Genomic DNA, 25,153 nt, shown 5'->3' on the forward strand with positions numbered 1-25,153 from the left:
TGTTAATGTTTTGAAACCTTTATTAGAATATGCAAACAACGTCGCCCCAATTAGTAAATAATTATTGTAGACTTAACCATGGCAATAAAGGTCCGGTTGATAAAAATGAAGATGATATACTGCTTCTATAAACAATCTGTAACACGGCGACTGTTAGAGCAAGCCGAAGAAATAGAGCAAAGTATTGTAGCATTGGAACTAGAAATAGCCTGATCTGAGGAAACAGATACTCCATTACTTTAGCGGCCAAAGACCGAGTATCGGGTGTCAGGGGAAGGGGATTTGGGAATGTTCAAGCTATTAGGATGGTTTTGTACTGAAGCGGTCGCATGTTATAGAATGGCTTCATCAATTTTGGACTGCATCTATTCAAGTACCTACAGTACTTCCATACCCTATCTTTTCATGTAAGGTGAATACTCAAACCCACACACAAAAGAATCCCTGCCATCCATTCCATCGATTGGATTATGTTTATACTGCTTCGACAGCCCATCAAATAGGCACTTGAAACCCGTAGTCGCTCGTCAGGCAAAATAGGACAGTGTTGAGGTCCTACACTGTAACATTTCAGGCATGTCCACTGTGGTATTATGTTAATAAAGAAGTCATATGGAGACCTTTCCAACAACTAACCTTTTATACTTGGCATATTCCTTTATTAACCTTTTTTCATAACTCCAGGTCTTTGGATTCTTCAAGCAGGGGACGAGCTTTTCACAGTTTTTTCTGTCGGTGTATTTCAGCATATCCATGTTCATCATACCCCATCCCAGAGCTTCTGAAACTGCGCATCCTTTGATCTCCTGAAGGTCTTCTTTGTTGCAGTAATTGTGGGAGGGCTTTGTGCATTTCGCCACAATCGCATCTCCAAGCTTCTCGACTTTTGGTTTGTAATTTGGTAAATCAGGTTTCTGGGAACATTTTTTGATATTGTTCATGATTGACTGCATCTTCGGCTCCAGCCATTTCCAGTCTGCTTTACTGGGCTTTATACCCTTACTGCAGACCTCTGACTCCATGATGGGACCCAGTTGGCTCTTCGCCACCTGGCCGATTGCTTCCATGTTATCCATACAGAGCTTATCAGGCATTGCATTGGTCACTGAGATCCAGAGGATAAGGAATGAAACGAAAGATATCCACTGCATGTTGGGCACAGCTTATTGGATGTACTGTATACAGGCAAATGATTGGGAAAATAAAGTATGGTTAGGCAAGTGACTTGAACAAGTTATTGTGGGTTTATATAACCTTCCTGGTTGACCTCCAGAGGCTCAATCAATAAACGCCGCTGTTCACATATTGCATATTCAGGTTCTAATTTCAATAGCCAGAAGAGATAATAAGAATTTGATAGTCACTACTATTGGAGAACATATCACATGATATAGGTGATGGTTAAGCGTATCGAACAGGGCTTTCGATAGTTTGGTCTTGTTAGCAGACCCTTACTCGACCAGCCTGAAGAACACATCCTCTTTCGGTATATGAGCTGAAGAACCTTGGGGGCCGAACCCTGGGCTAGCGAAAATTTATCTTGCTAGTCCGATCAGATCACCAGCTACAAGTCATACTATTTCCTGTCATGGATAATCTTTACTATATTTAGTTTAATTCAGAGTCTAATAATGTCGCTTATTCGATAAACCAATAAACAGACAAGATAGCCTCTCCGGATGCCCCTGGCGTGTGAATGCTTCTCTCAAAATTCAACCAAACATTATACTAGTAAATGGTGAAAGTCATACTAGTATAGGAGAGACTTGATAATACTTGCAAGCCGAACTGCAGTAATTCTGCCAAGTGCGGACCACTTCACTTCTGAGAGACTTGGTGTAAAAGCACTGTTTGTAAGTATCCTCAGAAGTGTAGAAAAGTCACTGCCTTTTTATAGGACCAGTTCGTTTACCACAGCTGACGCCATGGCTTCCCATATGAATGCCACGAACGGACCATTCCTTGGTTGAACGTGATTACTTTCCATCAACGCCAACTCAACCGGCAAGAACCCTCTTGTCACCAGTTTACCGGCCTGAGGCATCTTACATGGACGGAAAGCTGATCCTGATGCAGTCCTTCCTGCAGTGTCAACAAGAGGCAAGCGGTCGTTCATTTGCATATGATATAACGTAGGCGGACACAAAGAGCTGCAATTTGGCATACGTCTTTCAATCCTTGCATGAGATGGGAATTTTGATTTCTTCTCTTGTCTCCAGACCCCCATCACGATTAGCAGTACTTTGGTTTGCCGCTAAGATAGAGAATACGGATGATATAGTAGATCATACCCATTGCAATGAAACTTACCAGGGCGGTCGTCCATGGGGGACAAATGCGTCTTAGCTGAGTGTACGGAGTGAATGTAGCATTTTGAGCTGCAGTGCCAAAAATACGCAGTCTCCCAGCGAGAAGAGCCCAGTTGACAGCTCCAACGTTAAGGGGAAGGCAGTTCGACCACGACTGAACGGACAATATCCAACAAGATTCACGTGGAAGTCGCACCGGAAACACTCCGCATGGCAAAGAGACCCCCTTGCTGAAAGCGTACGTAGTCTGGTATTCCGAGTTAGTTGTTACTAGTACCTCAGGCTCCCCTCCTTGTCCCCACTTCAGCCTCAGCCACAGATTGTTGGCCTCCTTTTCATACGGAGGAAAGCTGCGTGGGTGCCTGCGGTACCCATGGACTATTCACCGCCACTACCGGCGACGTCGGAGGCCATTTGCTGGCCCTCGGCCCAAAGGCATTTCTGTTACTCCGATTTACTCACTTCACCTCTCCTGATGTTCTCAAGTGGGGATAATCATTACACTTGCCCCAAACAAAATGGTGCCTTCCGACACTCCACTCAATGAGCCAAAAAAAGAAGCGAAGTTACCAGTGACTAAGGGAAATGAAACAAGTTGTTCCATTCCTGATGCAGGGGCGTCGTCCATGATTCATCACTAGCCTCTTTAATTATTTTGTGGTTTTCAAGGCATTATTGTAATCCTTTTCTGGGGATCTATCCCTTCCCACTGTTTGATTGAAACGGCCGACGCGGGTCTCCTGGCATATGGCATAAGGCGCCGACAAGCCTTGGACAAGAGAAGCTTGGCAGGAGGGAGAGGCTCGGGTCGACCGGCTTCATGGCTACCGGAATTTGTGGCTCCGTGGCTGATGGCCATATTTTTAGTTTACGCGCCCAGGAGTAAGGCTGAGGGGGCACGACCCACCCCATTCGATCGGCGCTGCATAGCCTATGGATCTTCTGGAGACACGTATGTACTCCGTACCTACAGTACTCCGTTTATGACAAGATTAGCGGTTTCACCCTAACGGTCCCTTTGCAACGATACTAAGCACTATCTATCTACTCTCATCCACCGGAGACTGTGCTGTGTAGCCCTCGTCGATGCCTTAGGCGGGATCCTTTGAAATGAGCAAAACACGCTGCGACGGATTCCCTGCAGGGAAATGGGGACCTTGATCCACTCTCATCTTCGTTACGTTTCAAGCCACGCCCCTCTCCTCTGCCAAGAGCCCCGACAACTGGATCGTGTCCATTAAACCCATACCGTGGTTGGAGTCAACAAAACCATAGTCTGGTACCATAGGAAGCTAAGCGCCAGCGTCTCCTCGCCTGGGTGTCTTGGCGGTGGCTGATGTACATCGTCGCGCATGGAAGCACTCCTATCAGTGATCGCCTCCTATCCCGCATCCGCTGTTATGCTTTTGGTAACGTGGCACACTCTCCGTCTGATCACTGGATGTGATCTGTTCGATTGGTCCACCACCCATCGCATGGGTTGCCTCCTTTCTCGCCTAGGTCCGAAACCCGATCCTCATGAAATGAGATAGGTGGGGCAGAAAGCAATGTAGGCAGATGGAGGGGTAGCGATAAGCTGAGTACGCCAGCTTGGTGGGGTGTGTCGGGGTATATTAAGATGCATCGCACCCCCTGCTGCTCAGACTCTTCTTTTCATCATTCTTTATCAAAGAATAATCCTACTCATCTAACCCATCTCCACCCTCTCCCTCCTTTTTACATATCACATACATCATTCACAATGGCTTGGGGCTGGCGTAAGTCATTCCTCTCCTCGTTAATCTTCACAGAATTCATCCAAGTTATCCCTCATGCGAGCTATGAAGGGTTCCCCTGTTTGTCGAAATTCAAAACTTCTCGTAACGGCGGGGTAGTTGGTCTCCACATGACTTGCGATGGCTAACAGAATTCCTTTTATAGAAGAATCCGAGGAGGCTCACCGCCGGATGCAGGAGCCTGAGAAGCACGAGGGTCACCTCTCTCACGAGCTCATTGCCGGTGCCGCTTCTTTCGCCGGTATGAAGGCTTGGGAGGACCACCAGCGCAAGGAAGGTAGGTGAACACTGGCTGTGGTTTTGACGTTGTGACAGCACCTGTTAACGTTTTTGGAACTATAATAGGCAAGCCCGTCAGCCACGCCTTCGCCAAGGAAGCCCTTGCTGGCTTTGTCGGTTCTCAGGTCGACAGACTCATTGAGACCAAGGGTAGGGACAAGTTCGACGAGATCAAGGCCAAGAAGCACGCCAAGGAGAACGCTGAGCGCATGTACGATGAGCACTACGTACAAGGACAAAATGCTCCTGAGTACAACCCCAACGAGCACAGACGCCACGAGGCCTTCGACCGCTGGTAAACATTTCCTGGCATATCGCGGTAGACGATCCTAAGTCAGTTCCAAGTGATGACGTATGTAAATAGAAATGAATGAAATAAATCTGTCAACTTGTCGATTCTCCAGGTTATTCTAGAGTGCATATAAAACCTCCGCGATTGAAATAAAAACAAAGAATGATCCTTGGCAAATACCAACGCGCCTTGGCAGGTTTAGTCAACGTACGTATCAGAGTTATGTAGGATTCCACAGAGTCTGGAAGGTCATTAGAATACGTACTTGCCTCCGAGATCCAACTATACACAATAGTGACAATACGAGTGCGGTACTGTTCATGTACCTGATGCTGTAATCAATTCGATCAGAATGACATCGACAGGGGTGCGTACATAATCACGTTGGATTTTCTCCGACAGGTGGAAAAGTCACTGACTCAGCTTGACGGAGGAGCCAGTAAGGGGAGTCCCATTGATCCCCGCTGGCACCAACCACAAATGATGTCTCTTAGACCGCTGCACGTGCATATCTCCGAGCCTATCAGAGCGTCTGGGAGCCAATGATTGTCGGCCCAGATCGACCTGGAGGCCCTGTTGGCAAAAAAGCTGAGAGTTAGTAACTTCAATCACTGGGATGATCTATCAGGCTTTATTGTCCTTGGCGAGTTACTGAATTGTTGAAAATTCTTTTATCTTTCCAATTTGCTTTTGTCATTTTTATTTTTTCATTTCTTTTTCGTTTTCTTCTTTGATTTGAAGCCACCCCCGTTCGTTTCCTTTTGTGGAGGTGGGTTTCGCACTCGTCTCTTTTTCAACTCACAACTCCATTGCTATACTTAAGTTGGTGTTAGACAGATCCATCCAATTCTCCTCCTGTCTTTCCTTTTCCTCATGATGATATAAAGACCGACTAGAGCGCTCCGGACTCCAACATAACGGCCATTTAACGTCTGAACTCGATACTTCCCACCACTTTCTCGCCACTGTTTGCCTCACTACCATGCCCTCTTATCTCCCCTCTTCCGCAGAATGAAATTCGCCAAGTTGGTTACACTGCTGCAGACCAATTCACATGCATACCGGCTAACATTCAAGTTCACAGGGAGCTGGAACAGGAATTAGTTCCAGAATGGCGCGCCAAATATCTCGACTACAAGGTTTGATCCCATTGTGTGTGTTTGTTTCTCTTTTTCTTTTTCGCTCGTGCCCCCAATCTGACGGTCTCGTTTGGGCTATAGGCGGGCAAAAAGAAACTTAAAGCCATTTCACGAGCACTCCAGAAGACCAATCGAAGTCCCAGTTATGCGTCCCTCCGGCACGTCAACCACGGCGATCCGTCAACGATAACCGCCAGTGGTCTCGACCCTCCTCCCTCCTCGTTCCATCAATCGGACAGACAGCATCCAGCCACCGACCCGACTTACAACCCGACATCGCCAGTCAGAAGTGGTTCTCGGACATCACGCTCAACTCCCGGTCGACGAAGCGAACGCCAGCCCCTGCGAGTGCCTGGTTCCCGGTTCTCAACGACGGTAGGAAGCTATGGAAGCATCATCGCCACACCACCGCTGCACGCTGGCTCTTCAGATGTAGCCTCGTTCGAATTACCGGACCCGGCGATCGACTTGAAGGTACAGGACTTTGACCCGAATAGCGAGATCACCCGCCAAGATGAACCCCGGAGCCCTTCGCCAGTTATGGCGCGCAATGCCAGCACCAGGACCGTGCCGGGAATGTCCCAGCGGAGCCCGTCCACCAACGCCGATAAGGATGGAAAGAGAAATACATTTTCTGGCTCAAACAGCAAGCGAGCCTCCGAGATCCTGAGGCGGGTATTCACTTACACCGAGTCGCAAGAGAAGCAGGATGATCAGCCATCTTCAGAATACCAACGGCGGCAAGATGAATTCTTCGCATTCTTGGACGATGAGCTGGCCAAGATCGAGTCGTTCTATCAGATGAAAGAAGAGGAAGCTACTGAACGCTTAAAGGTGCTCAAGCAACAACTTCACATTATGCGCGACCAGCGGATCCAGGAGGTCTTGAGCAATAAAAAGGGTCGAACGCAGCATGGACACTTGCACAAAGAGACTGGTTTCGGGGGACTCAACGGTTCCCGGTTAAAGGAGGCCTTTGTGGGACGTCGAATCGGGAAGAATTCGAAGGCATTGGCCGAATTGGCCACGCCGGCAGCAAATCAAGGACAGGATACAGAGGTTGTGAACCGCCGTAGGGACTTCACTCGTCGACCTGAAGACGCAGCAAATCATGAGGTCCCCTATCGTTCCGCCAAGCGGAAGCTTAAACATGCGCTGCAGGAGTTCTACCGCGGCGTGGAGCTGCTGAAAGCGTACGCCTATCTCAATCGGACTGCCTTCCGCAAAATCAATAAGAAGTATGACAAGGTCGTTAACTCCCGGCCACCTCTGCGGTACATGTCGGATAAGGTCAACAAGGCATGGTTTGTACAAAGCGAGGTCACCGAAAACCTGATGGCCGCCGCGGAGGATCTTTACGCTCGCTATTTTGAACGCGGAAATCGCAAGATCGCCATCTCCAAACTACGCAAGACCCTCAAGAAATCGGGCGACTACTCGCCAAATACGTTCCGCGCGGGTCTGCTCCTGATGGCTGGTATATTGTTCGGCATCCAAGCGCTGATATACGCCGCTCAGCATTTTCATCACCCCGATCCCGTGATACCCATCCACACCAGCTATTTACTTCAGGTTAGTTTGAACAACCCTGCGATATGCGCCATGTTAGGCTACATCAGGTATAACGAGACTAACTTGAACAGATATACGGCGGATTTTTCCTCATAACCTTTCACTTTTTACTGTTTTGCTTGGATTGCATTGTTTGGACGAGGAGTAAAATCAACTATGTCTTTATTTTCGAATACGATACGAGGACTGCGTTAGACTGGCGCCAGCTAACTGAGGTATGCGGTCCCTAAATACCATCATCGCTGTCAAGCTAACGTCAAAACAGCTGCCTTGCCTTTTCATGTTTCTATTGGGTCTCTTCATGTGGCTCAACTTTTTATCGGTCAATGCCATGTACATTTATTGGCCAGTCGTGCTTATAGGAATAACGGTGGTCGTTCTTTTTCTGCCTGCCCGTATACTGTATCATCGCAGTCGAAAATGGTGGGCATATTCCAATGTGAGTGAGAACTTCAGCTGTACTCGGGAATGGCCTGGCTCACAAGCAGCAGTGGCGTCTATTACTAGCAGGACTGTATCCTGTCGAGTTTCGGGATTTCTTTCTGGGCGACATGTACTGCTCGCAGACTTATGCTATGGGGGTAAGTGTAAGACGCTCTTCTGACACGTTATTGAAACTAATGACGGGTCCAGAATATCGAGCTATTTTTCTGCCTTTATGCTAAACACTGGACCGAGCACGCGCAATGCAATTCTTCTCACTCCAGACTATTGGGATTCTTCACTTGCCTTCCATCGATCTGGAGATCTTTGCAATGTCTACGTCGATACGCTGACACACGGAATGTTTTTCCACACTTGCTGAATTTCGGAAAGTACATCTTCGGTGTTCTCTATTACGCCACCCTGAGTATGTATCGCATCGACAGGGTAACCCGATTCCAAGCACCGTTCATCACATTCGCGCTATTGAATGCAGTCTATTGCTGCGTTTGGGACCTTGCCATGGATTGGAGTTTAGGGAACCCTTATGCCAAACACCCCCTTCTACGCGAGGTTCTGGCTTTCCACCGGGCATGGGTCTACTATGCAGCCATGGTTGTCGATGTCGTGGTGCGATTTAACTGGATATTCTACGCCATATTCGCTCACGACATCCAACATTCGGCTGTGCTTAGCTTTGTGGTAGCGTTCTCTGAGATTTCGCGAAGGGGCATATGGACGATATTTCGAGTGGAGAACGAACACTGCACAAATGTTTTGCTTTTCCGAGCGTCACGAGACGTGCCTTTACCTTATGAGGTGGCCTCACCACATACAGAAACCGACCAACCAACGGAGGAAATGGTGGTTCAAGAACCACAGCAGCTCACTCCTCAACCTCCAGCGACCGATATAGAACACGGAACTCCGCCCACGCCGGGTACATCCCTCCGGGCACGCGGCTTATCCCGAGTGGGAACTATTCTGGCCTCCGCCCATGCACAAGACTTCCAGCGCAGAAAGCGACCGGAGGATATGGGTGGTGCATCTGCGTCTCATTCAAACGGAGACACTCCTGAGGACAGTAGCGACGACGACGACCCGACCGACTCTAGACCCTATTCAGATAACATCATTGTCGAAGACTACGCCTCATATGGTGACAACGACGACAGATTTGCACACTAACGACTACATCATCCTTTGCATCTTGCATTTTCGGGAGCACGTTTGATTTACCAGCCAAAAACGTTGCATATTTCATATTCATGGACATAATTATAATGACATATAGAAATACATAGTCTAATAGAGATAGGTTGATGATTGGCTTTCTCCTCTTCCCAGTATACCTCCATCACCATGGCAATTCAGCAGACCACTATCAGGATCGACATAACCCTGTCGCTCACTCAAAACTCAACCATCCGCCCTACAAACCCTACGTAGACAACACTACCCAAACCCCGACAAGTAAATTTCCACGCAATCGACCTCGCGCATTGAACACACGATCTCCTTCCTAATCCATCAAGTCCCAAACATGCTCCGATCCAAAAACCACCCACCAACCTCCAGTTGATAACTATCCAAACCCCCGAAGCGAACACAATCCACGTAATCCCCGAACCTCCGAGAATGCAAACCGTCGATCCTCGCGCCCCATCCCTACGAGGCCAAATATGTGGATAATGGGCGGTCATTCATGTCGATCTCAATGATCGTCGGGTTTTTGCTTCGGTAAGGGCCGAGAGTTTGCTGTGTACGTGAAAACTTTCCTCTTTCCTTAGGGATAGGGTTTCACTTAGTAAATTAATGGGTGATGTTTCGGGGTTTTGTTTTTCGGGGGTTGGGTTTCAGGAATTGGCATGAGGTTTTGAGGGTGGCTTATCGTGGATGAAGAGGGTAGATAGCATTGTTAGGGCTCGGACTGTTTGTTTGTGAAATGGGGTTTTGTACAGCTAGATTCTGCGGGACTGTGAAAGCAACGACAACAAAGGACCTTCTTTTTTTTTTGTCTTGTTTTTTTTGGTGCCAGGAAAATGTCTCGCAGGCTACTTGCTGTACTCTTCTTCTACTAACACTTTTTGGTCCTTCGCTTTTTGGCTACCCAAGACGTTGGACTCACGTAATATATATGAACCCGCTCTATATAAATACCCCGGGAAACCCCAATTTTTGTATTCTCCCGGCGCGGACAAACTCAAGCTCGCGAGTAACATATATATAATCCTGATAGTCGTGAACACTTCAACTATAAAACTCACTCCTTTTTACCCGATCGATTATAACTTACACTCTCTATATATACTACGGGGACTTTGCACACGAGATTGAAACCTACATTAGAGTCCATGGTATTAGAGCTGGCAATAACTGCGCACATATACACATCCACAACTGAAAAATTTGAATGGACAGCTTAGATAACCTCAATTTTTTCTTCCTGTCAGATGTTGCGAGTTTATTTATACCACAGACTGATCATGTTCTCTGCGTAGAGGCTACGCACTATCCTCCCTATTATGATCTAGTCGGGTTGTGATACGTGTCTGCAGTATCGGCTTGCAATCAGCACCGCTGGTTCGCTTAGTGCTCGGTCATCTTTTGTATTGGGTACACCTGTATCGCGCAGGTGGCTTACGTTGCTGCTTAGGGGCCGAAAAACCACAGATCACAGGTCGAATCACCGCGATCGGCGGGAGGCTTAGAGGCAGTTGCACGTCAGGCCTCCCAACAGCGGCGCCCAGCTTTTGCGAAGCATTGTGCACAGGCCCTAGCCCAGGTCGTTTGTACTACTGATGGGGCCGAAGCGCAGCACATCCCAGCCTGACGGGCCATGATCAGCGTGGGGGCCAGAGACAGCTGGAAATCAAGCCTTGAGATAGGGCTAAAGTAACCGTTCTAGATACACGGGGCTAGACCTATACCGGTAATCAAGATGCAGCACGAATGAACGCGCGACAGGAGAGGTCATAACTTGCGCAAGGCTTATTTCTACGGAGTAGGCGTGAGGCGAGGAGATTATAAGTATATTATAAAGAGAGTTGGGTAAGGCCCCGCTGCAGTGAGGTCTCATAATCCTGCGCTTTACAAACCCGACATGATGGAAGAAGTAGGTGAAGCCTGTGAGCTGGTGGGAGAGCAAATGGCCACCTTGGTCGGCAATGGGGTTTGTATACACCTTTCAAAGCTACTGATGCGTTGGTTCCGTGCTAACTAATGGATTAGGTCCTTGTGGGCTTCGCCGGCCAAGCAGCGCTGTCCCTCGGCCTGTCGGCGTGGGTATTCTTCCTAACCACCCACGGTAACATGGACATCACATACCCGGAGGGTTCTATGCAGCGGGAGATCGAGCGCAAGCGGCTGGAATTCGTGTCGAACATTCTCATGATCGGATCGGACATCCAATCCACGCTCGGGATATCATACATGGTCACGGTGTTCTCGCAGGCCCAGATCATGGATACATACCACCTACACCTCGTGTTCGACATCGTCAGCTTCGTCGGCGTCTCGAACACAGCCGCCCTGGTCTGCTGGCGATTCTGCCGCGCGAAGATCGACGCCAGCACGTCTCATTCCAAGGGCCCCCGCGAGCGCGTATCCTATTTCCACAATCGCTACCGAGCCACCTTCATCTTCATCATGTTATACCTGGCTCTGCTCATCCTCCTCTGCGTCCGCCTCGACGAATGGGCCCCGAACACGGCCCCCGGTAGATGCTACTTCTCGCATCTAGTGACCGGCCCATCGGCCTCCCACCCGGGCTCAGACAAGATCTACGTCTCTGTCACCGGCTCCTGGCTTATAGCCGTCATCCTTGCCGGCGTGTTCGTGGGTGTTCGCGGGAGACGCGGGATCCTGATCCTCTCCTCGCTCCACTTCCCCTTGCACCTTTATATGGCGATTGCGCTGCGGCAGGCAAACCAGGGCAAGTTCGAGGGCGAGATTAAGCACGAGAACGAGTGGGACTTTGGGCAGACGACCGCGGTGGTCCTTCTCGGTATTGCTGTTGTAGAGCTCTTGACTAAGGGGAAGAAGTACTATGATTTCGAGACGCATGTGAGGAAGCATGGTATCCTCCCTGATGAGGGTGACGGGTCGTCTCGGAAGGATGAGGAGGATAGCTATCGTCTTGATACGCTACCGAGAGATGAACAGACTTTTGAAGAGAGGCGCTTGCTGTCGAAGAGACATACTACGTGTTGAAAGGCTAGATATGGGCGTTTTATTGGGATATAGCAGGTTAGACTGAATTGATTCGATCATTATGAAGAGTACATCGTGAGATTTATGTAGCTTGAGGTTCGTACTTGTAACGGGTTAGATCCTTATGATCTGCTTGATTTGCTGCGGAACAGCCTGTTTCTGCAGGATGGTAACATTTCGTGGTTTAGTTAATTTGAAATAAATCTTGCTTTGGCCCTTCACAATATTGAATTTAACAGCCTGAGTGGACGGGAACCAGGTTGAGCAGACGAAGTTGCAAAGGGCATAGTGCAAGAAGATGGAGAAGCGGGAAAACAATATCCCCTTGGCCTCTCGTCCTTTCTTGTCTATGTGTTTATGTGTTTAGGTTTATGTTGGTGTTCTCTACATAGGTCATTCTTAAGTCTTACACTACTCATGCCTGCAGGATATCAAGCTTCAATTATCAATAATTCAAAGCTCCAAAGCACAACTTAAAATACGGTATATCACATATGAGGCCGAAACAGAAAGAGCTAGAACGCCAGGAACAGGGCCAAGTCATGGGCAAAAAGACCTAGCATGATTAATAGATATATAGAAACAAGCCCAATTTGCGGCTGACCACAATTAAGTCATCTTATCAGACAGTCTGGAACTGCGACACAATCTGTCTTCCCAGCGCTTCGGTCTCAAGCAACCAACTTTGATACACAGGTTTAGTTGTTCTGCTGGTTGTTTAGGATTCGGAGGATGGCCAGGAACAGGTTAAGAATATCCAAGTAGAGCGAGATGCTTGCGGCAATCTCCTCCTCAACATGGTAGTGTCTCATGATCAACTGCGTGTCGACAAGGATATAACCGGAGAAGATCAACGCCGCCAGGCGCTATAGACGAGCTCAACAGTAGAGCTATGAGGGAGGAACGCAGCGACGAAGCCGAACAGGATCAAGAACCAGAGCGCACCGAACAGGTACGGCATCCAGTTGGTGAAATCGTACTTCGTCTGGCATGCGAAGAGCGTGAGCGCGACGAACATGCCGAGTGTCAGGATAAGGGCTTGCACTACGATGCGCGCGTCATAGAAGGACGTCACGACGCTGATGGAGTAGGCCTCGAGAACCGTGAAGGCTGTCAGGAAAAGAAGGTTGGCCGGGTAGCTCTTGCGCTTCCAGTATGTTACGAGCATGAAGCCCAAGGCACCGAAGACTGAGACGATCATCAGCCAGAAGTTGGACTGAATCCAAAGGCGGTAGCTGTCGCTGAAGAAGGAGATTGAGCTCATGATGGTTGTTAGAAGGAGCTGAGCAGTTCTGTGCGTTTGAAGCTTCTGTTAGTCTTGTGATGTTGGTTATCGAATGAGGAATGATTGGGATAGGGCTGGGACATACAGGATGGCGTAGACCTTCCGGACGAATTGCATCCGGATAGGTAGCGTTCCTTCTGCGACCATTCCACCGAACTAGATTGTGTTAGCATCTTTTGGTTCATTTTGTTTTTAGGGATGCGGGCGATTATCCGGCAGCGAGTGGATACGTACCTTGAAGTCATCGGGAACATTGTCGTCCTCACTGCGAGGCGCTTGGGAGTAATCGGCCGTTGCCTGATAAGATGGCGGGGGCTGAGTGTATGCGCGCTCCTCAAACGAGTCCCGCTGAGGAGCTGGCTCATATCTAGTATTAGCAGCCATGGTGCTAACAGATGCGTTGACGAGTGACTGATATTAATCTAGAGAAAAGTGCAGCATGCACGTCGATGGCGAAGAAGTAGTATTACAATGAGATTGATGGATGTGAGATGACAATGGCGGCCTACGGGAGCTTCTAGAACGTGACGTCGGAGACAGTCACATGACGCAACTGCCTCAGGCGGGAATATGTTGGCTTTCTTCCACCAATATTTGCCATAAAATGTAATCCGATATATGAGACAGGCCCACGTTCTTACATGTATTTACAACAATCACCCTCTACAAAGGAAAAGATCCCCGGTCGCAGATCATATTGTGTCGTGTTATAAAATCCAATCTACTCCCCTCGAGCGATGCACATGTGTAGGGTCAGGCAAATTAGTAACACTGAGACATCATACTAAATCCTTATATAGGTAATATAGACATGGAAACAGAAAAAACTAAAAGAGAAAGAAAATGAGTTTGTAGTGAAAGAACGAAACAAATCTTAAATGAATCCGAAATACTCATGACCAACCAACGCATATCCCCAACGCCTATCAATGGTATAGTAGTAATTGATTCAAGAGTGGACCAAAATAAACCTGTTCCTCTAAACCAACAGAGGCGCAAAGGAGAAGAAAAGGAGAAAAATAAAGGAAAATTAGGAGAGTAAGTTCAAGGGAAGGAGAGTAAAGAAGTGGTAGTAGCATAACTGAAGAGTTACCTGTCTAGCAGAAAAGAGATGCCTTGCGGCATTGATAGCGTGATATATCAATCTAACCGTTTCTAGTGTGAGGCGATGAAGAGCGAGTTGGTGATGAGACAGACAATCATGACAATGACTCCGTATATGGCGAGTGCCAGACTCAGCTTCCGCAGTAAAGCCTTTCGCCAATGGCGAGTCCCACGACGAAGGATACCACTCTCAGTAAGCGAGCGGGCCTGATTATCTAGATCATCGTTGTCATCACCATCGTCGGAAAATATGCCTTCAGCCGCTTCGTCGTCTTCTTTCATCAGTCGTTGGTGAGCAGGTGAGTCGGGCGAGGAGATCTTATAATAGAACAACCCCGGGAGAATGAAACTAATGCTGGTACTGCCTGTGCTACCAACATACGCAAGCACTGCTTCGAGAGAAGAGACGGTCATAGCAACAATGTAACTCAATACTAAGATTGTTGTCGTAATGACTGAGAAGCGAAGATCACTCATGGGTTCGGGTGTTCGATTGCCTCGTGGGCCTAGAAGAGGATGGCGGTGAGGCGAGTTATCGTTGCTGTTTGAAGCCTTCGGTTTCCACTTCAAAACGGCATCAACCGAGGCGCGGCACGGGTGGCATTGAAGGGGGTACGAGAACATAACCAGCATAACGATGGCAGCGCGTCCAATTGTCGCCCAGAGCCCAGGGGGGTACATGCCCACGATGTTTCCTCCAACACTGTCACCAAACGACAGATAACCAGTAATGGCGACAAGAACATATGTTGCAGCAGAACTTCCAATACTGGCAAAGACAACTCCAGTCGTTCTAAAGTGGCTATTGTTCGCGATCTCATTCAATATCGAAAACATCTGTCCGGTAATTAGAAAGTTGGTCCCAAACAAATCGAAAAGAGGTCAAAACTATACATTCTGGTGGCATGTGAATGCGAAGACAATCACAGGCAGACTGCTGAGCATCGGCACGGGACCAGCCCAGTGAATCACACGAACTGGTCCTCGATCCGCCATTGTGTCACCAATCACGAAGTGATAGAGAACCAAAATCACCAAATAGGCCATGGAAACCAAAGCAGCAATGCTGGTGTACTTGAGGGAATCTAACCGGCGAAGGTAAGAGAGCGGGATAACAACCAACCTGGGATCTGGGGTCAGTACGGGTTGAGTTTCCAGTACAAAACAACATACATAAAAGCTGTTACCCAGAAATGCCGGTCCACCAAGAAGTCATAGTCTGGGGTACCACCAACGAAGCCCTGAACAACTCCCGGCATTAGGTCTCCAATGATGATTAAGTAACTGACTCCAACTCCGAAACACTTGATCGCAATGGCGGCATCGAAGATCACAGCGGCATTGGGGTAGGTAAGCTGGGACAAGGCGAAGAATGACGCCGTTCCCCTGTCTAGGTACTGCGCACATCGGGACTGGAGGTAGAGACCGAACCCTGCTGTCGTTCCAGACCATAATATCACGATGACACCCAAAACGATTCCCATATGAGATATAGCCAGAGGCATAGCAAGAACACCGGCGCCGATGACTAACATATCACACCGTCATTAGAGAATGGATTCTCGAATTGACCGCTTGTCTGTCTACTCACTCGTATTAACCAGATTGATCACACAGCTGATCCAGCTGGCTTGACCATGAAACCCCGGGTCCCGTTTCCCTCTTATTCCACGCCTACAGAATGGGCAATTACCCCTAGTTAGCAACACGCGGCCATTCAAAAGCGATATCAATGGTTAAGGTATTATTAAAATATACCTTCGCGATGCGTTTCGAAGTCCGTCGGCGGGGCCAACCCCGACAGTAGCCTCATCATCTAACATTTTGTGGGGAATGTGTAAGGCGATGGAGTGAATAGATAAGAAGGTGGCCACACGACGTCGGAAAAAAAGCTGTTATCAACCAACTCAAGTTGCGACGGGTGTGACCAACATAATAGCCACTCGTACCAGCGACGCAACCAGGCGAAGGTGGATGAGGGAAAGAGAATGGGAAGGAAAGTGAACGAGTGGTGTAAAGGGAAAAAAAAAGAGCAAGGGTAATATCCGAAGATAAGGGAAGATGACAGGTTTGAGGATGTTGCCAGTCACGGGCGGAGTTGCGTCAAGGCGATAAACCCACAAGCACTAGACCCTTTCCGACCGCAGGGCGGATTTTCTCCGCATTTGATGACCTGGTTTGATCCAAGTCACGGGGGAGGGGATCTTTTTACCCATTACGTTCTCTGCTCTCGATCTAATAATATCTACGTACCAATTTACGTAAGGGAGAGAGCCATGGGAAAAGAGGTTCTTAATTACTAAATAAAAGCCATATCCTCACAATTTCGGAGTTCCCCATCCTTTCTGCGATAATAACCCAAAGACTTCGTCTTCTAATACGCTCATGTCCGACACTGTATTACCGGCTCTGGTCCCAGGACCTGGATCATTAATCGCACTCACAGAGCGCACCGTCTTGGACACTTCCAGCACAGTTCCCCCACGTACCGGAAACTGTGGTCCTTGACCGGTTCTATCACCGATAATTTCACTGACCTGGTCCTGTTGAATGAGAGCTAGCATGACTTGAGCTACCTCCTCGGGGGTCACCCATTCATCACTGGCAGTATCAACGATCTTTAGCTTCTCCGGATGGTCGGTCCACAGTGGGGTCTTTATCACGCCAGGGGCAACGGCTGTCACGCGAATTCCAAATTTGCTGTCAAGCTTGCCCAACGACCGTACAAGGCCGTTGATACCGTGTTTGGTAGCGACATAAATCGGAGCCGCCAAAGCTGGATTCTGACCTGCAATGCTGGAGATATGAACAATGTGTTTCGGACGTCCGCTCGTCCGACGGCGAACGAAATGGGCCAGAGCAAGTTGCGTAGTGCGAATCGGATGTGTCAAGTTGATATCTAGCAGGGCGTATCGATTGCCATGTTGCGGGTCCCGACTTTCAGGAGTACCGGGTGGGCGCCAAAAGTTGCTCCAATGCTACACAATGTACTGCGTGAGAACAATGACTTAAGGCACTGAATGGCGGTGTGCTACCGCAACTTGCAGATTGATTGACGAATGAATGAAAGAAACGTACCGGTTCGTAGACCCCAGCTCCCGGACACACTACATCGATTTCCCCAAACTCCTTCTCAGCGACCTCAAACATCAGCTCAAGCTGTTTCCAGTCGGTCACGTCGGTCCTCTGAAAGATGGCCCGGGGACTACTGGACGATTTCGAATACTTATCCACCAGTTCCTGCGCCTCCGGACGAAGCGCTAGATCAGCAATGAGTACATTACATCCATGCTCCAATAGTAGTTTGGCGAAGGCAAAGTTAATTCCTACACTCGTGGTTTAGTCAACTCCCTATGGCTCTGAATGTAGAAGAAGCACTAGATATCTTGCACATACCCGAGCCCGCCCCAGTTACGATAGCAGATCTTCCTTCGACGGAGAATGACATATTGAAGGAGATAAGAGTGAACCGTCTTTCAGAGAGGAGTGTGAATTGTCCACGGAGTTAAATTTGGATTCTACGGGGATTTTATACCGCCCGCAAGCATTATTACCAGGACCTTCGGGGTCCCTTGCTACGTTGACGGTGGTTGTAGTTCCCCTCTTGGGAAACGTGGAGTGAATCCGCGGGGCTGCATTGACCCGAGGATCGTAACCGACTCGGAAAGAAAACCGAAGTTCGGCATGCTGGTCGTCTATAGAATGAGCAGCTATAGTTAAGTTAGTAATATAGTTGTACGTAGCATGTAGCTCAATGGCTAGACTTTGATAGATAGCTTCAATCCTTGATGTGTATAAATACGAGTTTATGTAGCAAGAAATACCTGATTTTCTAGCTGGCTATCGTAGCTTTCCTGTTTTGGATAAATCCCGCTGGAGTATTCTTAAACCTTCTTTATGTGGGGTGTAGCGTGTACTAATCTAAGAGTTTAAGACTACTCCGTTGTTTAGCTAACTATCTAGAACTAAATAGTATCGGACTAATTATATAACGGCTCTATATTTTTCTATTTAATTAGATGTAAAGTGACTGATTTCTTATGAAGAATCCAATGTTCCTGACTCATGCTCAATTAAGTAAGAGAGCACGCCACTGTAGCACATCTTGGTTTCTATGTAGGGTGGCCATTTGCTGAAGTCCGTATGCCGCATCGAATGCGATATTACTTTTCAGCAGCAGTAGCATCACAATCGTGGACGGTGACTGCTGGAATTTGCCACCAACTACCAGTAGTTACAATCTACACAGCTCCAAGTGAGATGTCTCATGATTGGAATTATTGGCAAGTAGTCAGCAATATAGAGATGGAACAGATCGCTAACAGCTTGCGCTTCTTTCCATATTGACAGATAAACGTTACTTGGGGCGAGGGTACTTATCTTTTAATTGTGTAGTTTGGTGGTCTGTAACTTTCTATTTCTTTCCATCTTCTCTCCTCTGATGTTGTAGTTTTTATCAACAGGGTCTGATAAGAGACCTACATATTGTATAGTTACTACAGCCCTTATCATCATGATGTGCCGTGAGATCCTGGTATAATGCCAACTTCCCCAACTGGACAATTTTTTCTGTTTATGCTCTCAGCAGCTCGTTTTATATACGAGGATCCAGAGGATGAATAAATCCACCTTGCCCAATTAGTACCTGAGGTAGACTGGGAATTTCAGGGCCGCAACGTAGTAGTACTTGCGCTACTGACAAGCACCCAAGGTCTATCTCTATATCTCCAAGAAGAGAAGCATATTGTATGTATACAATTTCACGCTGAATAATTTACAAACATATCCAATATTTTACATATTATTCGCTATATACTCCCTTCTTATATCCGTTCATCGACCCGAGTCTGTATCTGTCTAATCTCATCCCTATGTGCAAACAACACCAGCGAAAAAAGCAACGTCATAGCCAATCCAACACCCCCATAAGTATACCCAAAAACCGCAACACCATATCCTCCAACGTAACCTAATTCCTTAGACACAAGATTCAAACCTGTGCCCGCTAGCGGAATCACAGCCAAAGCAAAGGACCCAAATAATCCAATCTCGGCACCAGATGGGTGGCCCGCGCGAAGACGCGAAAAGCTCACGACATAGACAGCGGTGAATATATGACCCAATATGAACGCGGCGGGGGATTTTGTGCGTATTGATTCTAGGGCCCCGTCGAGAAATGAAAAGAGGGCGATAACTAGAGATGTGTTTATAGGGAGGGATTCAAGAGATTGTTGGATTGCTCCTGTGCGCGTATATGCGATCGCGGCTGTGGTGAGGAAGAGGGCGATAGGTAGGGTACCAGGGTTTAGTCGTAACTAAAGGGTTTTGTTAGTTAGTCAGTTGATACAACGAGAGCTATGAGGATGAATTTACCATTTTATCGTCTCTTGTGCTCTGTTTCATTTTCTTCTAATCTTCTTGCAGTTTGGTAGAGCTAGGTTTGCATTGTTTGTTTGTCTGTTTGTTTTAAAGATTTTCATAGTCCTCATTTGGTGATTTCAACTTTCAAGATTACCACACGTACATTTTCCTTTTATAATCTATTATGGATGAGCTTTTTGCTGCGGTCTAGTATTACTGCTCTAGTCTGGATATTCCCTGATCTACTCTCATAAAATGAGTTTCATCCCGCCCCCTGAAAGCATATGTTTCGAAAGTTGGTACATAGTGCCTACTACCTACAGGAATTGATCGGTTTCCGTTCATTCTGATTAGCTGGAAAAGCTCATGATACTTTGTGGCATGCTTGTGATTTACAAACTGTACTGACCGTATCTAGGCCTTTAGGGAGTGGCCAGCACAACCATATACAGTAGTTATATATTGGGGTTTCTGCCTTCGCCTCGCGATAGTTATCACTTCTCACTCCACTGCTACCACTTCGTGAGGGCTCCATAGTCATAGACTGTGTCGATATCTCAACCCTGTTGTGCGACGCGGCACGATCCATAGTTATGCAACACTATTCCTCAGACCCCCGTGATCTTCCCTGGAAGTATTTGACAAAAGCTCGATCCTTTGCTAGTCCACTCCGACAAGAGTTACAGGCCGTCTTGGAGTCATTGGAATTATGGCAAATAGTGTCGTTACGAGGTGTCTTGGATTCCGATATGGATGCATCACCTCTTAGCCATGGTCAGAAGCAACTACTTTGCGTCGGACGCAGCTTCCTGATGAATGCTGAGAAACGGATTTTGATAGTTGACAAGCGTACGAGTAGTCTACAGACCGAGTAACAGAGACCTTACTGTTGAACTTCCTGGAACAAAACGTTTGGCCAACATACTGTGTTGACGGTGACGCATCGACTCGACACCATCACTCAATACGACCGTATTGCTGTTTTCGAATGCGGTCCACTAGTGGAGGTGGAAGAGCCAGGAAAACTACGAGACGGTGATCGTGGGCTCTTAAAGTCATTCTGGGCCAACTCACAATAGGCCCTGGAAGGATGGCAGCCTCTAGGGCTGTCCAGCAATTCGTTTGTCACATTCTGTATATAGTTTGGTTGGTTCTTATAACATAGGTCTCTGGAAGAGTAATACACAGATTACAGATCATATGTACTACCCTGTTAGAGCCTAACTATTGGACAGATGTCTAGTTATGCAGATGCCTCGCCGGTGAGGCAGAATCCATGCAATGGCTCCAGGAACAGCGTAAATGTCGTTCATACAGCAACATATAGAATGTTAGAAGGCAGTTGTGTGTATATCCACGGACCGGTGATGCAATATGTTTAAAGCTTGTTTCATTATTAAATTACTAACTTAAGTAAATTAGACCAAATAGTGACCGACATTCTGGCCATCAACAGGGGTATCAGATAGTTATTGTTAGAGATGTGGAACTCCGTTCTGTCTAGTAATTTAGCACGAATTCTAACACAGTAGACACTCGTAACGATGTGTAAGGTCTGATCTGATGGCTTGATCTAATTTTAGAATACGTTTTTATTTATGATCAAATATGATTATGTGTAAGCCTAAGTATAAGTAGTTATATGGAGAATATATAGTCGTTGTTGCCTTTCCTGCTGGCTAAGCAATCACTTATGTACTAGTAGATACGACAAGCCCCAATATCTCTTTAGTCTCGCATCGCCTTATCTGTCCGGTTATATGGGTCGGGCTACAATCCTTGTTGTTCCTTCCGAGTGCTACCAATGGGCAAGTTCTGATGAGTGGACCTAAGATAAGAGTCAGATTTAGCGTGTTGTAAGGAACTGTTTAGGGGACCAGTTCAAAAGTACGATCCGGGCATGGAATCCAGTACTCGAGACATTCCCACATTGCCGCCCCAAACCGGACATTTGATCTCTCTGACTTTCCCACCAAGTATTGTCACCACAATTGGACGTCCCATGAAAATGACAATATGCGGTCGAAGCGTGTGCTACTTTTGCTCTATCTGACGGCCTTTCTGTTTTTCCTAGGAGAAAATATTCAACAAGCCCCACGAACCCAAATTTACGAGACTATTATCTGCCACCGTATGCTGCCATGGAACTCGGAGGACACACCAGCAAGGGAAGGTTGCAAAAGCAAGGCTGTCCAAGAGGAATTGGCCTTCCTCAAGGGTGCAGAGAGAGTATTTGGGGCATTACCGAGTACATCTTGAATAACCCTTAATGTGCTATATCTCATTTCTATGCTGACCATGCAAATGTAACGCTGGATAGCCATTCTCGTGATTCCGTGGAGTATGTTCGCCGAAAGATATGGCCGCCACCTTTCCTTGAAATTGGCGTTACTTGGAGTCCTGTGTGAAGAGACATGGAGCTGTCTCATCTGCTGGTTCTCAGACTCGGCCCCGATCCGCCTCATCCTGCTTGCGCCCTTATTCGAAGTCATTGGTGGGGGTCCTGCCATCATCATTACTATTATACATTTAATGGCCACCGACGTGACTACGGCTGAAACGCGGACATCAACCTTTTTGGTTATTCGCGCCATGGCAATTGCAGCGGCCATCCTAGCCCAGCTCGTGAGCTCGTTCCTCATGACCCGTAATGTGTGGGTGCCATGGCTTTTAGGATTACTCTGCATTCTTCTCGCAGTGTTTGCCGTCCCGTTTGCACCAAACCTCTCCACCAAGAGTTCTCTGAATGAGAACGCCGTGCTCAACCCAGGACAACATAATGCGCGTGGTATGGGTACATTGAGTCCCGATGGATCCCTTAGCAGCAAACAGGCTAGTATTCGATCTCGTCTCCTCTTGTTGGCGAAGCAATTCCATGAAGGGGCACGGGTTGTCTACGGGAATTCTTCGCTCATCGTATTATTATCGATGTCGTTCTTGGGCGAGCTCTGTGAGGATTCGCTTGCTATGGTCTTGTTGCTGTACATTTCGAAAAGGTATGACTGGGAATTTGCTCAGGTATGTGTTTGAATTCGACCTCGCAGGGAGAATAAGAGTCAAAAAGCTGACACCATGAGCAGGCCAACATTTTATGGGCTCTCGGAGAGGCTGTCCAGTTTGTGTTCCTGATCATCCTTCTTCCGCAAATAAGTAGGATGCTCTTAGCTCGTTTCAGAATGAATGCATATGCAGCGGATTTTACGATATCTCTTGCCAGTACAACTATGCTTAGTTTGGGCAGTTTGTTACTCGGACTGGGCGTTTCTATACCCGTTGCAATCATAGGTATGCCTTCAATCTAATCCATGCCTCAGAACTATAAATCACTAAACTGTACACTTCTAGGAGTCATTCTGATGTCGACAGGGGGAGGACTTCAGTCGGCACTGCGGTCTCTTGTGACTATGGTCATTTCTCCGGATGAAATCAGTGTTGTCTACTCCATTTTCACTATCCTCCACGTTTTGAGCTCTTCCTTAGTAGGCCCATTATATTCAGGCGCCTTTACTTTGGGATTGAAGTTCGGGACTGAGTACACTGGAGTTCCCTTTGTAGTGGCTTCCACCCTAGCTGGTCTATCCTTGCCACTGTTTTTGTTTGTTCGACCCCGCCATAACTATGAACCAGTACAGGAGGCTAGCGATTGAGGGTTCGCCTTGTGGAAGTGCTTATATACAACGGAAAAATTTCACGTTTCATGAATTTACATAGAACATAAAACAGTCCACTGCATCAAAGTTATACAGTGTGGCAGGTCACTTAGTCAAGAAAACATCCCAATAATCTTCTTCCATCTAGATCGCATACTCCATTACCACTATATTTTTCCTCATATATAAATGCTTAGAGAAATATATCTGCAGTTAGAAGATCCAACCGAAGATACTCTGTCAGACTCGTAATGACTGTTTTAGACCTATTTTAAACCGGAGTGATGTTTTCTGAAGAGTTAGTAAATCCTTCCTTAGAGTCGGTAAACCACAGCTAGTTTAGATGTATTAAACAAGGTAAACGAATAACAGTGTCAATAGAATCCTGCATGCTACTCGCCGAAGTCATTACTGGTATCAATGGCTAAAATTCTCTCACCCCAAGACTGCATAACCCTCCAACCCCGCTGTGCCAAAGCCGCCGTCTCAGCATGGTCACAATGGCTGATCGCCTCCAAACGTCGCCTCCAGAAGAGCCACCTAGAAGTGCTGAAACCGGTGTCCGGAAAAACTTGCGCTTCTCTAGCAAGATCACCAATAGTCGAAGTCTCAAATCCCTGGGCCTCAAGACAAAGGCTTTCGATTTTGTAGGCACACAGCTCAAACCAGGCTACCGCTGCTGGTAGCAGGTCAGTGATGGGCAGCAAGTCACCACCCTGTTGGTCGTTGGCAGCAGTCAACGGCCTGCGCGTCTCGAACGTATCCCTGAAAATCGAAAGAGCACAAACGAACAATTCTGGGTCACAGATGCCCCAAGCACTGATGCGGGCTATAAAGGCGCTGAGGTTATGTCGCTGTCTCGCTGGTAGCTTATCGGCTGTCTTCCAGGCTGCTTGGAACTCCTGCGCAAGGAAGGGTAGATCGACCCAAATCTTTCCATCGGAAGTCGATGCCTCCTCTTCGACTCCCGAGGCTTTATTCCGGCGAGATAACACGCCCATTCCTCGAGCGTGCAAGATTTGGTTTGCCAGGCGATCCTGCGCGGGGTGGCTGGCATCCGTGATTTTGGCACCTTGGATGATCATGTACCATAGTTCACGCATGTCATATTCGTAAAAGATTATTGGAAGGCCGGACCTAGTGTAGCGACTAGCAATATTTTTCGTAAATAGCCTGAAATGACGCCAGAAGGTGTTGTCATTGTCATAGCCACACGTTTCCCGATCAAGATCAATAGCACCTATATGATTGAGGCGGAATCGTTCTCGACTGCGTATCTGGTCTTCAAGGGTGGACATAGTGTGATACGGTTTAAGTGTTGTGGGATCTATAGAGATAGCAGAATAATAGGTTCACTTGTCCTTGTTTAAAATCAATAGGGCAGGGAGGGAAGTTGTCTTAGGGCTTTCTGTACAGGCAGCAACGTACGATAGTGTAGGCCTAAGGTGGGGTCAACAGTGACAACTTCTACTAGAACCTGGTGCAGGGGCTTGCTTATGCACGGTGCCATCTATTACCTCCCTAGTGGGGATTCCTGCATATCGTTCGTGAGAGGTCAGGGTAAATGATTTCACAAACACACACACACACACACACACACACACACACACACACACTGTACCACATACACTTTCCAAGTGGATCTTCAACCGATCTCGTGAGTTAGGGATAAAAATATGAGAGCCCGTGCCTCAATATGGCCTTGGGCCTGTTACAGAAAGAGAGACGATGCACCATATGGGTGTCAGTTAT

The 25,153-nt window shown here is 47.5% G+C and overlaps 8 protein-coding genes across 8 annotated transcripts; 3 read left to right on the forward strand and 5 right to left on the reverse strand.

Annotated features, from left to right (window-relative positions):
- Nucleotides 1-570: 570 nt before the first annotated feature.
- Nucleotides 571-1,094, reverse strand: ANOM_001213 (uncharacterized protein; the record flags this gene model as incomplete). The annotated part of the gene is made up of 2 exons (XM_015546470.1): nt 571-583; nt 637-1,094. 2 exons carry the CDS (start codon nt 1,092-1,094, stop codon nt 571-573), a joined length of 471 nt encoding a protein of 156 aa, XP_015411393.1.
- A 2,956-nt stretch (nt 1,095-4,050) lies between these two features.
- ANOM_001214 (signal transduction protein Syg1) lies at nt 4,051-8,977 on the forward strand (the record flags this gene model as incomplete). The annotated part of the gene is made up of 9 exons (XM_015546471.1): nt 4,051-4,066; nt 4,230-4,361; nt 4,430-4,658; nt 5,740-5,794; nt 5,876-7,366; nt 7,438-7,581; nt 7,632-7,805; nt 7,858-7,947; nt 8,000-8,977. 9 exons carry the CDS (start codon nt 4,051-4,053, stop codon nt 8,975-8,977), a joined length of 3,309 nt encoding a protein of 1,102 aa, XP_015411388.1.
- Nucleotides 8,978-10,895: 1,918 nt separating this feature from the next.
- On the forward strand, nt 10,896-12,001 carry ANOM_001215 (uncharacterized protein; the record flags this gene model as incomplete). Its single annotated transcript, XM_015546472.1, has 2 exons — nt 10,896-10,961; nt 11,021-12,001. 2 exons carry the CDS (start codon nt 10,896-10,898, stop codon nt 11,999-12,001), a joined length of 1,047 nt encoding a protein of 348 aa, XP_015411387.1.
- Nucleotides 12,002-12,439: 438 nt separating this feature from the next.
- On the reverse strand, nt 12,440-13,670 carry ANOM_001216 (bax Inhibitor family protein; the record flags this gene model as incomplete). Its single annotated transcript, XM_015546473.1, has 3 exons — nt 12,440-13,293; nt 13,372-13,442; nt 13,521-13,670. 3 exons carry the CDS (start codon nt 13,668-13,670, stop codon nt 12,852-12,854), a joined length of 663 nt encoding a protein of 220 aa, XP_015411390.1. The 3' UTR covers nt 12,440-12,851.
- Nucleotides 13,671-14,300: 630 nt separating this feature from the next.
- On the reverse strand, nt 14,301-16,351 carry ANOM_001217 (putative amino acid transporter). The gene is made up of 5 exons (XM_015546474.1): nt 16,149-16,351; nt 15,982-16,064; nt 15,564-15,918; nt 15,285-15,513; nt 14,301-15,227 (listed from the first exon to the last, which is right to left on the reverse strand). The coding sequence occupies exons 1-5, from the start codon at nt 16,211-16,213 to the stop codon at nt 14,442-14,444; spliced, it is 1,518 nt and encodes a 505-aa protein (XP_015411389.1). The 5' UTR covers nt 16,214-16,351; the 3' UTR covers nt 14,301-14,441.
- A 357-nt stretch (nt 16,352-16,708) lies between these two features.
- On the reverse strand, nt 16,709-17,883 carry ANOM_001218 (putative short chain dehydrogenase/reductase family oxidoreductase; the record flags this gene model as incomplete). The annotated part of the gene is made up of 3 exons (XM_015546475.1): nt 17,787-17,883; nt 17,469-17,716; nt 16,709-17,368 (listed from the first exon to the last, which is right to left on the reverse strand). Exons 1-3 carry the CDS (start codon nt 17,836-17,838, stop codon nt 16,709-16,711), a joined length of 960 nt encoding a protein of 319 aa, XP_015411386.1. The 5' UTR covers nt 17,839-17,883.
- Nucleotides 17,884-21,767: 3,884 nt separating this feature from the next.
- On the forward strand, nt 21,768-23,398 carry ANOM_001219 (uncharacterized protein; the record flags this gene model as incomplete). Its single annotated transcript, XM_015546476.1, has 4 exons — nt 21,768-21,999; nt 22,072-22,769; nt 22,832-23,036; nt 23,097-23,398. 4 exons carry the CDS (start codon nt 21,768-21,770, stop codon nt 23,396-23,398), a joined length of 1,437 nt encoding a protein of 478 aa, XP_015411385.1.
- A 395-nt stretch (nt 23,399-23,793) lies between these two features.
- On the reverse strand, nt 23,794-24,699 carry ANOM_001220 (DUF3632 domain-containing protein; the record flags this gene model as incomplete). The annotated part of the gene is made up of 1 exon (XM_015546477.1): nt 23,794-24,699. One exon carries the CDS (start codon nt 24,697-24,699, stop codon nt 23,794-23,796), a length of 906 nt encoding a protein of 301 aa, XP_015411408.1.
- Nucleotides 24,700-25,153: the final 454 nt, after the last annotated feature.

Source organism: Aspergillus nomiae, assembly GCF_001204775.2.
Source record: "Aspergillus nomiae NRRL 13137 chromosome Unknown contig00013, whole genome shotgun sequence".
Classification (NCBI taxonomy): Eukaryota; Fungi; Ascomycota; class Eurotiomycetes; order Eurotiales; family Aspergillaceae; genus Aspergillus; species Aspergillus nomiae.